At 42.7% G+C, this 13,720-nt stretch overlaps 1 protein-coding gene across 5 annotated transcripts in view; it reads right to left on the reverse strand.

Annotated features, from left to right (window-relative positions):
* MDM2 (MDM2 proto-oncogene) overlaps positions 1-13,720 on the reverse strand; it is a 51,780-nt gene that overhangs the window by 16,538 nt on the left and 21,522 nt on the right. For 3 of the 5 annotated variants that reach the window (XR_003998494.1, XR_003998493.1, XR_003998495.1), the window contains one exon: positions 12,780-13,719. Coding sequence is in view for 2 of the 5 variants with exons in the window: in XM_030548773.1 (XP_030404633.1) it covers positions 3,331-3,445 (115 nt within the window). In the remaining 3 variants the exon portion in view is untranslated. Of the gene's footprint in view, positions 1-3,330; positions 3,446-12,779; position 13,720 lie in introns of those variants that run through there. The other 2 variants (XM_030548773.1, XM_030548774.1) reach the window with 1 other exon arrangement.

Here is a 13,720-nt window from a genome sequence, read left to right on the forward strand (position 1 = left end):
TTTCTCCTGGCATGGCCCCAGTTACTTTTAGGTCGCTGGGTCCTGCGCACGATGGAGCATAGGTACCACCTTAAAATTGCTCCAGCCCTGTCCCCCTTCAGCGGACAAAAGGGGCTAGCGGTTTTACTCCCGTTATGCCCTAGTCCCCCACTCGACCACAGGTCAGACCTTCCTGGTCCTGCATGGACTCAACCGGTTTGGGATACGGTTGAAGTTCTGCATGGTATCCCTGGGAACCATTATTCCATCCTTGCCTCCTGGGGGGCTACTATGCCGCCCTGGATAGGAAGGACGCGTACTTTTGCAATGCCATCTTCCCTCCGCATGGGAGATGCCTCCGCTTTATAGCCAGCGGTGAATACTCCCGGTTTACGGCCATAGTCGCCGCCTACCGTAGCTATGTCGGATATGCGTTTTTCCGTATTGGGACGATTCGCTTATCCGAGGAGACTCTGACACACAACCCACTCAGCCGTGGGCATCGTCACGGTCTTATTCACAGATCAAGGCCTGATGATTACTATAGAGCAATCCACTCTGGTTCCCACGCAGAGGTTGGGCTTCCTAGGGGCTATCTTGGTCTCCTACCTAGCCGGAGCCTGCTTATCGCAACTGCGGTTTTAGGCGATGGCATCAATCATCTGAGGTCTGAAGGCTTTCCCAACGACCTCAGCTCGTTCTTGTCTCAGTCTCCTGGGTCCATGGTTGCCCGCAAGTTTGTAACCAAACACGCCAAGCTCCGCCTCCGTCCTCTCCAAGTCTGGCCCACCTCGGCGTACCGCTTGGACAGGGAGCCAATGGTCATGGTAGTCACCGTTCCCTCGAACGCCTTAGGCTCCCTAGAGTGGTGGCTAACCCCCTCCTTGGTGTGGACAGGATGCGGTTTCATCCGCCCCAGCCCTCACTGCCCCTGACGGCGGACGCATCATCTCTCTGCTCGAGTGCTCATGGTCACCTCCGAGCTTAAGGCCTTCGGTCTTCTAGAGAGCTGGCATTCCTCATTAATGCCCCAAAAATCAGAGTAGTCCGCCTGGCGTGCCAGGGGTTCCAGCGGCAGCTGCGAGGCCGTTGTATCTCGGTGTTTACAGCCAACACAATGGCCAGGTGCTTCATAAGCATTCAGGGGGGACATAGTCCTCCCCCCTTTTTTGTCAGGAGGCCATCCATTTCCGGGTCCTTTGCATGGCCCGCTCGATGGAGCTGGCGACGTCCTTTCTCCCAGGCGTTCGGAACGTCTTATCTCTTTGACTCAGCAGGTCTTTCCTGTCTTACGAGTCATCACTCTGCCCCATGTGAGGCGTCCCGCTTTCCGGAAGTGGAAATGGTTCCTCACACAGACCTGTTCGCTCACCGCGAGTGCAGGAAATGCCAGGTGTCCTGCTCCTTCCAAGGTCTCTCCTCGGAATCGATCTTGGACGCATTCCTGATACCGTGGAACGGCCAACTGCATTATGCCTTCCCGCTGTTCCCACTGGTTCGTTACGTCCTGCTCAAATTCCGCAGGGGCGGAGCGTGCGTCATCATGATCACTCCAGAGTGGTCCAGGCAGCACTGACATACCACGTTGCTCGACCTGTCAGCCCAGACCTCATCACTCAGGGCAATGACAGGCTTCGTCACTCGGACCTGCAGCCTCTTCGCCTCACGGTGGCTCCTGCGTACCTGAGTTGGGGTGACAGGCAGCCTTCCACCTGGTCAACGTACCGAGCCAGGTGGAAGCGTTTCCTTTACAGCTGCAGTACGCTCGATCTTGCTCCTGCTGAGGTCTCGATCCCCTCTTTCTGGCCTGCCTCTGGCCTTTAGCGGCAGGATCTGACGGTATCATCGCTGAGGATACGCTCAGCAGCCGTCCCTACCTTCCAGCAGGCTAAGATGGACGTTCAGTGTCCCACGCTCTATGGGTTCGAGGTCCCTCAAGGGCTTGGAGCGCTTGCACCCTCGGGTGCGCCGCCCAGCCCCGCCCTGGGGCCTCAACCTAGTCTTGGCCAGACGGGTCTCTGAGATCAGAGCTCTTACGAAGGTTCCACAAAGACAAGGTGCAGTTGTGACCGCACCCGGCTTTCCTCCCTAAGGTGTTTTGGCCTTTCATGTTACCCACAGCTCAACGCAATGGGCATAACCTTTGCACTCCTTGGACATCTGTGGAGTGCTCGCATTATCTTGTGCTGACAGAATCATTTCCTAAGGTGCCCCAGCTCTGCCCCGGTAGCGGGCCAAAGGGAGGGCTTGCTTGTTTTCCTCTCAGAGGATCTCATCTTGGGTGATGGCGGACATCCCCACTTGTTCTGATTTGGCTCATATTTCACCAAGCCACATCACCGTGCATTCTACCAGGGCTCAGGCTTCATCTGCCGCCTTGCTGGCTCGTGTTTCTACCCACGAGACCTGTCGCGAAGCTCCATTGGTCCTCGGTCCTTACCTTTGCTTCGCAGTATGCCCTGGTTCAGCAGTCAAGAGAGGCTGTAGCCTCTGGCTCGGCAGTTTTATTCTGCCACATTTCACTCCGACCCCACCGCCTTTGTAAGGCTTGGGATTCACCTAACTGGAATGGATATGAGCAATCACTCGAAGAAGAAAAGACGGTTACTCACCTTTGTAACTGTTGTTCTTCGAGATGTGTTGCTCATATCCATTCCGCACCCGCCCTCCTTCCCCACTGTCGGAGTAGCCGGCAAGAAGGAACTGAGGAGCGGGTGGGCCGGCAGGAGTATATATGGAGCGCCATGGTGGCGCCACTCTAGGGGGCGACCTGCCGGCCCACTGAGTGGCTAGGGTAAAAGTTTTCCGACGAATGTGCACGCGCGGCGCGTACACCTAACTGGAATGGATATGAGCAACACATCTCGAAGAACAACAGTTACAAAGGTGAGTAACCGTCTTTTTTGAATCCTGTATCCTTGGGCATAATTCAATGTCCACAACAGGACACAGGCAAGGAGTCCCCAAAGGGGATATATGACTCCTCAGTGCCTCGCTGTACTAAATAAAACTCTCTAATAAGCACTGTATGTACACTATGTAAAGTCCAAGGAAGAACTTGGAGGACACTGGATTGTTCCATCTCAAACCATGCAGTGATAAGAAGGAACAGTAGAGGCAATTGGTACACACACCCCCCTTACACATTTAGTTCAGAGCATGAGGAGGGGAAGAGCACAGGCACAGACCAATGGACACTCCCAGCGACTCTCCTGGTCTCAGGCGCATGGAGCCCATGCATACCTACAATGGAACACACACAGGGCCCAGCACGTGAAGAACCAGTAGTAGAATGGCAAGCGGTAACAAGAATGTATACGAGGAAACTGAGAGGCAGTGAAAAATTCTTACCTCCTATTTTCAGAAAGCTGCTGAAATAATCCACGCTCACTGAGAAGACAGAAGGCAATAATCCGATTTTCTGAAAATGTGATTCCTCTAGGAACTGATTTCTTATTCCTCTGTTCTGTAGAAATGGAATAATTTTGCAGCATTGTAAAGCTCATTTAGTCCACTGAATATTTAATGTTTTGCTAATGTTGTATATAGTATTACTATTGCGTATCAAACTTTTCCAAGGTAATGATTTTAGTTCTCTCTCCAATAGATCCTTTGATTTTGAGCATATTTTATGTCTTTACTATTCATAATCAATCTTATAATACAGCTGTTTATTTCACAAACATATCCTACAGCACAGACACTCTATTGGTTTTTTTTTAATATTATATATATATTATATATATATATGGGTGTGGCATAATAGAGTGCAACACAAGTCCTTCTATAAGGTTCAGAAACACTATCTACTACACTATTCCTTAGCAATGTTACTGTATTTTGGATTGCATACATAATAGATATCGGTGCTCAGCACACAAAATGTCAATCATCCGGTTATTTCCATGTCCACTTTTAGAACATTCTGTTTCACTGTATTTTGGGCTGAATAAACTCTAACCCCCCTCAGTCTTTGGCATCAATCAGCACACAATTTATTTATTTATTTATTTATTTTTTAAAAACACAGAAGTTCGCTATTAAAATTTTTAATCAAACATGTTTTTAGCTGGGGGAAAATGGGAAGCTGGACAACTATGTTTGTTATTTACACCGGAGGTGAACTGACAGCAAAGCATTAAAAATCAGAATGCAGACATTTCAATACAGTATGGTTAAAGACAACTACTGTAACGTTTTAACTGTACGGTTCTCATGTAGATGGTAGAAATAGTCCCATGTCAGTAATACTCTCTCTAAAATAATTCTCTTAAATAGCTTCGACTTCTCTCCTTTCTTCCAGTTCTGTTAGACATCCCTTTTCTACAGCAAAATCAGAAAGTTTTTGAGTAATGATTTCTCTCTTATGGATCTCCCTCAAATCTTACAGAGGTGTCTTTATCCCCTCGAATACCGGGCCTTTTGAATGATCAAATCACAAGAACATTTTTCGTGATATGTTTTGTATCAGGTTTATTATAGGTACAGATATATATAATTTGTTATAAAAATAATGCAATTCCATTAATGGAAAAAATCAATCAACTACAATATTAATAAAAGTACAGCCTTAGTGCAAACTACCATTGCATTTTCAAACACTTTATCCACTATGCTATACAACTTCTTTCAATCTATAGGAAACTACACGTGTTAAATGAGCTGCACGAAACCTCCCTCATTCTTTAGTGACTTAGAAACGCATGTAGTTTACAAGGTGAATTAAAAAAAAAAAAAAGACTGTCAAGAACAACAGAGATTCACAACAATATCTCTGCACATGCAAATTACAATTCACTGAGTTTTGCTTCTTTGAAAGTTAACCATAAGAATTTTCCTATATTTGTTAGCTTCTCTATAGGAGGCATTTATTATTTTTTTTCTATGTTATAGTAGGGACTGAGGTAGTGTAAGAACAGAAAAATGAGTTACAAACCAGTAAACACAGAGCAAGATCATTGACTGTATGAAACCACAAATCTGTAATGCAGCAGGAGCTCAGAACCTTTTAGTTAGCAGTATTCATAGACATTAAGTTCTGATTGTTTTCACCTAAGTTGGCATAAGTAGTACATGTCCAAAGCCCACTGAAGTCAATGAGGAGCCTTAAGAGCTTCTCACTGACTTCAAATGACTTTGGATCAAGGCTGCATATACATGGATTTACAAAAAGTTAATTAAAACAAAATAAAGAAAAAAGAAAATATATGCTGGCAATGAGGAAACACAGATCTCATTCTCTAACAAAGAAAATACTGACCTTGAAGCCTTCAAATCATTTTGATTAATACAGTCAAGAAGAAAAAAAATAAGACAAATGTCAGGAGGGATTTCAAATTATTCTTTATTACATTTGCTCTATTTTATAAACAGAAAATAAAACCTTAAGTTCCTTGAGATTTGTGATTTCGTACAAAGGACACTAAAATAATTCAAATATATCCTACATATTTTTTCCAGCATTGAAAAGATTTGTTTCTTTTAAAAGGTACATGCACTTTTTAAATGCTATTTAATTTTAATGGCCACTGACAGATACTATTGAGATTTGCTATTACAAATCCAGCCATTAAAATATTGATGAACCTATGAGTGGTGTCAATATTGAAATCACTACAATGCAGTGTGGTCTTATTTTGAATGAGCAAGGGCCCAATCCTGTAATCCATATACATCCTCAAAGACCAAAGGAATTCTACATGCAGAAAAACTGCAGGATTGAGCAAATATTTTCAGGATTTATTTAATCCACCAGATATAATTCAGTTTGCAAACAAAGTTTGTCCTTAAAATCAAACCAAAACCAAAACCACTTTTTAAGGTAAGGGCAATATTTACTAAGACCAAGGGAAAATATACCAGATTTCTAAAGTACTGTTAATAAATATTAACATCTACAATATACTACAAAAATTCAATCACTTGGAATTTTTATAGTGTCAGTGCTATTAAAGTAAAACAGTATACACTTAGAAGTAGTAACTAAGTAGACAGGTTGCCCCCCCTCTCCAATTTTTCTATATAACTATATATTTGTTACACAGTTATGAAGAGATCAGCAAAATCTCTGGGATTTTCATTTAAAAAAATATATCCTTTCTTTGCCACAATTTTTAAACATCCAAGATTTTAGCTTCAGGGGTGTTGTGGACTGGGGGCTTTATTTCTGGTGAGCTGTGTTAAATCAATCCTTCTAAGCACAAATAGATAACTGCCAATGAGGAAAGTGTCTCTCTCTCCAAACCAGGGAATGAACGAGGTTTGGAATCGTTGCATAAAGACATGCAGTATTTTCTGTTTACATAAATACACAAATATCCCTGCAGTTATAATTCACCATGTGATCATCCAAATATCCACACCTTGTATCATTCTGCACCAGATGAGGTGAAGGATCACAAAAAAGTGTACTAAATATCACACATGCAGTTAAATATATAAAAAGATCCTTCTGATAACAACATGCAGATTGGTGTAAGTAGTAGCAAGAATACCCCTCAACTTGTCTCATGAGTCTATGTATTAAAACATTTGGCCTGGTGGGATAGTCTGAGTGTGCCTACATGGTGGTAAAAGCAGTATAGCAGTGTGACAGACTCTACCCCCATGTTCATCCTTTTTAAAAGAATAAGATACATTTTGTAAAAAAAAGTGAGATATTTGGACATAATCTGCTGAACATTGTCCTGGTAAAATGCGTGTGGTAACATTGTATGTAAAGTTGTAAGATTCTACACTGTATAACATTGCAGTGACATGCTCCAAAGTTAAAAAAAGCAGGCCCTAACTGGTTTTTCAGAGACAAAAAACACATTGAGACTCCAGGCAGTTATCAGCACAATCAAATGTTTGAGCATTGGCCTGCTAAACCCAAGGTTGTAAATTCAATCTTTGAGGGGCCATTTAGGGAACTGGACTAAAAATCTGTCTGGGGATGGGTCCTGCTTTGAGGGGTTGGACTAGATGACCTCCTGACGTCCCTTCCAACCCTGATATTCTATGGGAGGACGGAAGGACTATCATCTAGTTAAGCAGCCATTATTTGGCAGGGAAAAGGGTGTGAATGAGAACTTTACATATTGGTAATGGAACAGCTGGGGGTCTTCTATGTAAACAGACTGACTGTTGCTGAACCTCAGCTGAAGGTAATCCTCAAAGAGGGAAGAAGGGTATAAGAATGAGAAACAGAGGCTGCTAAACCACCTCTCTCCACTCATCTCTACTCACACCATCAGGAACATTTGAAAGACAAAGGAAGCATTATTGAACTAGAGGTGGTTCTGGCTGAAGCAATCCAGCCAGACTGCTGTAAGCTTATGCTGAGACTATTATGCTTTTAAGTACACTTAGCTTGTTAAGTTAGGTATTAGTTTGCCTTTTATTTTCTTTGAACCCAAATCTGATTTTTATGCCTCATTACGTGCAATCACTTAAAATCTATCTTTCTGTAGTTAATAAACTTTTTATCTAAATCAGTGTGTGTTTGGATCCAGTGTTTGAGAACCTCCACTTGAGATAACAGGGTTTTGCATGCTAGAGGCTGTGAATGAACTGGCCACAAGCGGTTGTTCTCACAGCAAAGCAGTGTAAAAGGCACCCCAGATTGGGGAATTGAGGGGACACAGCTGTTCAGCCATCCACACATGGTTCAAACTAATTAGTTAAGTTTTTTAAACTGGGTTAAGAGCCATTGTCACCTAAAAGAAATTACTCTAAAGTAACCTCATGGGCGACATGACTCTTGCAGTTGAGGCTGAGTCCCAGGGCTGGTAGCTCCCTAGAAGGGTGGTAGGGGCACCAGTGCCAAATTCAGCCTCCTGCCCCCCCTTGGTCCCCCACCCCCACCCACTGACTGTGCTTCTCTGTCCCCTCCCCCAAGGGCTCCTCTTCCTGTGCCACTTGTGCCTCGGGGGCACAGAGATGTGAGTGGGAGGGACCACAGGGGAGGAGGTTGAGGTATGAGAGGCTGGGGGCCTCAGGGGAAGAGGCAACGTGGGCAGGGCCACAGAGTAAGAGTGAGACACAGGAGCAGGGCCTCTGGGCGAAGTGCGAGCCAGGCAATGGCCCAAGCATCCTTTCAGCATCCCTTGGCTATTATACCCACTGTCTATAAGTAACCTTCTTACCCAACAGCCTCTTAGATTACTAAAATGGAAACAACAGATTTCATTATTTTTGTAGCTTTCATTTGTTCCTCTCTCATCTTGGACAAGCCACTTTTGCTTCTAATCATTTTACTTTCCGGTTCAGATACAATCATACTATGCTGGTATATAGCAGTTGAAAACAATGCAAGGGTTTTTGTTTAAAAACTGTTTCCACTGCTTGCTACCCTCTAATGCCAGCTCTGGCTTTTACACATAAAAATGAATTAAAAAAACCAACCACAAAGTGATTGTGTTATATCTGATGTTATCAGTCCTCATCCGCAAAGGAAACCTCAACAATTTTCAAAAGATGAGCCTGGGAGCTTAAAATTCTTAACTCTGGTAGACACTAAGGGTATGGCTACACTTGAAATTTCAAAGCGCTGCCGCCAGCGCTGGGAGAGAGCTCTCCCCGCGCTGCATGTAAACCACATCCCTTACGGGTGTAGCTTGCAGCAGCGCTGTGGCACTGATTACACTGAGGCTTTACAGCGCTGTATCTTGCAGCGCTGTAAAGTGCCAGTGTAGCCAAGCCCTAAAATTCATGGCCTGAACAGACACTGGATTTATGTTCATTACAAACAAACTGCAATCCACTAGCCTCCTCTTTTTGTCTTATGACAGCAAGGTGTTAACAGGCCACTCTACCTTGAATGTCCCTCAGGCCATGTCTACATCTAAAATTTTGCAGCGCTGGTTGTTACAGCTGTATTAGTACAGCTGTATAGGGCCAGCGCTGCAGAGTGGCCACACTTACAGCAACCAGCGCTGCAAGTGGTGTTAGATGTGGCCACACTGCAGCGCTGTTGGGCAGCTTCAAGGGGGGTTCCGGGAACGTGAGAGCAAACCGGGAAAGGAGACCAACTTCGCTGCGGTTTGCTCTCGCGTTCCCCGAACCCCCCTGCAAACCGCAGGGAAGGAGACCTGCTTGCTCGGGGTTCCGGGAACGCGAGAGCAAACCGGGAAAGGAGACCAGCTTCGCCGCGGTTTGCTCTCGCGTTCCCGGAGCCACCCAGCAAACCGCAAGGAAGGAGACCTGCTTGCTCGAGGTTCCGGGAACGAGAGAGCAAACCGGGAAAGGAGACCAGCTTCGCCGCGGTTTGCTCTCGCGTTCCCGGAGCCACCCTGCAAACCGCAGGGAAGGAGACCTGCTTGCTCGGGGTTCCGGGAACGAGAGAGCAAACCGGGAAAGGAGACCAGCTTGATTACCAGAGGCTTCCTCCTTCCACGGAGGTCAAGAAAAGCGCTGGTAAGTGTCTACATTGGATTACCAGCGCTGGATCACCAGCGCTGGATCCTCTACACCCGAGACAAAACGGGAGTACGGCCAGCGCTGCAAACAGGGAGTTGCAGCGCTGGTGGTGCCCTGCAGATGTGTACACCTTCAAAGTTGCAGCGCTGTAACTTTCTGATGTAGACAAGCCCTTAGATTAGAATATGTGCTAACTACTTGTAGTAAACAATCTGTTCCAGCTTGCATTTAGCTGTGACACTAGGAGTACCTGTCTCACACCTGAAGAAAAACTGTGTGGCTTGAAAGCTTATGTCTCACCCCAACAGAAGTTAGTCCAAGAAAAGATATTACTTCACCTACCTTGTCTCTCCAGGTATCCACTCCCCACCTCCACCCCCTCCCACTCAATAAATTAAAACCAGCAAACATTGCTAAGTTTCCAAAAATACAAGAATATTTACAAGCGATAATAAATTAAGAGTTAAAACTAACCTGACATTAAATTAGTAGAATTTCAGAGAGCTCACCATACAAGTAATATGGCTGTGAACTTTGTTTTGCATTGATTACTGCACAAACTAAAGTAACAAAGGTGCATTTGCCAATAATTTATGTATATTATAAATAAGAGATGTACTGAAGGTTGGTCACCATTAACTCTGCTTCGGGTTTAATTTGCCTAGTTTTAGAAGAACTGGAGTATAATTCATGATGAACTCTAGGTCCTCAACATATGGGTCAGATACTTGTAAAAAAGTGAGTCTGGTGTAGATTTCAACCTGGGACTTCAATATAGAAAAACTGGCATTTGATAGAATTACTGAGGTGCTCCAATATATTTTTAAGACATGTTTATGAATGCCATTCTCAGACTCAGGCTTATTAGCAAAGTACTGGAAAATTTAATTTGGGTACATGATTTCTCTACTTCCTTTTAAACTCTGAACCTTGAAAGAAAGCCTCAGAAGACTAGAATGTTGAGAGGATACGATAGCAAACCCTGATAACCTGATTTCTTAGGACAGCTGCCATGTCTTAGGAGCATCTGTGCTTTCATGTAAATAGCATACATTCCGGAGCAAATCTTGGATTTTTACCTTATGAGAAAAGTTTATAATTTTTTTGGTGATAAAGACTACTTCATATGCAGCACTCAAGAATGCACACAGTACTCCCGAAAGACTTAATTCAGACAAATATATCAATTTTCCATGACACAGGAGGACATGGAAGCCCTGAAATATCCAGCTCCACAGTGCTGTGACGAGGGTAAATGATTTTACTGGCCCATTTTCACAATTTGCACAAAAAAATTCTCTCTTTTAACTGTCAGAAGATTTCCTAGTCATAAATTACAAAATCACTTTGGCTATGGGCAGGTTCATAGCATTCCAAGGCTTACACAGAATAGCCTATATCAGGAATCCAACTTTGTGGACTGCTTGTTTTATTCCTCTGCTAAAGTTGACAACTAAGCAAAGGATACCCTACTCTCAGGGGAGGAAAAAATTCTTGATAAAAGGAAATTACATAATTGACAATTTTCCAAAGCAGGGAATGATGAAAAATATGTACCCACTGTGCTAGCTAGAGGTGCAATTCTTTAGCAAGAGGCAGCAGTATTTTGTTATGAGAGAGAGTAGAAGAGAAGAGTTAAAACCCTTAGTAGCAATTGTATTTACTGCCTCTTTCTGAACATATGACCTTACATTTTTGTTTCCTTCTTCTCAATAGCCCCCACTACTCTTAATAGCCCCCAGATCACTTTGCTGTTTGGTTCTGATCTTCTGCATCCAACACAGGAGTTGTCTGCAAGTTTTAGCATAGTTATGTTTATGAAGTAACACACCATAATAATAAGCAGAAGCTGTGCAAGGAGTTCTTTATAAAAAAAAGTTGTGGATTTAAAAGTAACCCTCAAGTACAAAGAAGCATCTGCCTAAAGATGGAAAGGTGTTTCTCTACTGTGACAAAACCAGCACCACAGAAATCCTGCAACCATCGCTATAGCCTATTCCAAAATTTTATAGGTTACTCCATCCCTATTTAAATGCCTGGGCCCTTCTTTCCAATATGCATGGATTAGAAAAAGCTGTACATGACAGAGAGACAACCAAATCCTTTTGGAGGAAGGAAGCCAGGTTGCTCTCTTGTAAGCACATTCATGGTGTTGTTCCTCAAGTGACTAAGAGAAGGGACAAAACCGAAGGGACTACATGTCCACAGTTTTATCAGAGACTAGCTTTATCCTTCCAGCTAGCAAACTGCTGAAATTTCAGTGATTAAAAATTTAAAAAGGAAACCACCACAAAATGGTTTTGTTCACTTATTTGCCAACTATAGTACAATATGAATTATTTATGTCCATAATTAAAAAAGTACTAGAAAAATGTAAAAATAAGTAAGTCTTAGTAAAATGAAACCTCACTGCAGTCCTTGGCAATTCAATCTTTTTTCAGAAATGAGGCTAGAAGAATACTTAGTGTGCAAACTGCACACAAATCATTGTGTGGTTTATTAAGATTTGACTGTATCATTTCTGGCTCTGTTAGTTGCTCTGTAATATGCTTTTCTATATCCCTGTCATAAGTGTCTCTCAGGCCTGGTCTACACATACCAGTATAACTATTACTGTTACAGATGTGATCTTTTACCAAACAGTTATAGCAGTACAGCCCCAACTGCGGACACAGTTATACCCATTCCCACGAGGGAATAATTTATAAGTATTATTATACTGGTATTGCTGTGTCCAACTCAGAGGAGATATACCCCTTAGCCATCGATTAGCATTCATGTCGCATACCCCATCAGTACCCAGTCCATGCTGGGGAAGCTATTGATCCAATCAGCAGACCAAATTTGGTGATGAGTCCTGGCCACTTGAGGCACTTTGCGCATATGTTAAAATGATGACTGATATACTTAAAATGGTTCAACTTTTGTGTTTACCCCAGGCCTCACTATTTGACATCACTAAATGAACGGTGCTCCCATTTTCACCATTCTTTACTGGTTAAACTACTTTGGAATGCTGCCCTTGAAATCAGAAAGCCCCAAAATCTGCACCTCTCTTCTCAATATTACACTCTGCAAGAGGACCTCATTAGGGAAGAAAAGAAAGCCACATGTTTCTACAATATTCTCATCAAAATTATCGAAAACCTTACATTTTTAATCCTCAAAATACCAGTAGAACTAAGTAACTTAACGGCATTTAAAAAAAAAAATTATGTAAATGCACACTTTCACAGCATTCTTGGAATTCACCACACAAACAAAACATTCAGCAACATGTAAAGTACAGAGAAGTTTCACAAGACAGTGAATTGGGGGTGGGGGGCGGTGGAGAGGTCAAGTACTGAGAGATTTTTTAAAATTCATTACTGAAAAGTGAGTTACCAAGGAACTGGACACACTAGTTTTAAGGATATTTAATTTTACAGATTTTTTTCCAAAGAAATTTGATCAACATTTTATATTGAAGTCTGATTTCAATATATAACTGGCCAATCTACACCTCACAACTCTTCAATATTCAGAAAAACCTTACAAAACAAAGAATCACAGATTCAATTTAAAAAAACTACTGAACTAAAAAACAACTCTTATGCAAAATATCACTGTGCTGCTTTCACATCTTTGGGTGATCTGAAGTAGTCTCAGAAATATTTCCCCCAATTTACTTTGATAAATAAATTTAATTCTCAGCAATGACGTCAACATTTTATTTTTCAAAATAGAAATTTTCCTAGGAATTTCTTAAGGAGTTCCGATTTTCCCCAATGACTTGACTAAGAAACAGATACTGGAATTTGTAGAAAGATAGGAAGGTTGAAATTATAAAATCTATTAATTCTTAGAGCAAAGAAAAACTGATTTTCACAATAATGAAACTTGAGATCGCTCTCATTTCTCAAAAACATTACATTCACTATTTTAAAATGGATATTCTATATAGTTGTACAAGTGTCATTACTGATCTGCTTGTGATGTACAAGTCTTGTTGCGACAGATTCCCTAACATGGAAATAAGTTTCAGGCATTTGGGTATTTTAAAATCTCCCCAAATGCCTAATGAAGAAAATTATCAATTTCAGTGCAATTTTTTTAAGATCCACTTTTCATTAAAACCAAACGAAAAAAATAATCACCCAAAATATTATGTCTTTAGTTAAACATAGAAAAATAGCTCCTTACTCTCTTAATTGTTCAAGTCTATGGAAGTTTTTAAGAAAGACTGTTGAGGCTTTGTTGCACAGTCAGGGGCTGCTCCAGGCCCCAGCGCGCGCTTTGGGCGACATGCCGCAGGGAGTGCTCTGCCGGTTGCCGGGAGGGCGGCAGGCGGCTCCAGTGGACC

This window comes from Gopherus evgoodei, chromosome 1 (assembly GCF_007399415.2).
Source record: "Gopherus evgoodei ecotype Sinaloan lineage chromosome 1, rGopEvg1_v1.p, whole genome shotgun sequence".
Taxonomy (NCBI): Eukaryota; Metazoa; Chordata; order Testudines; family Testudinidae; genus Gopherus; species Gopherus evgoodei.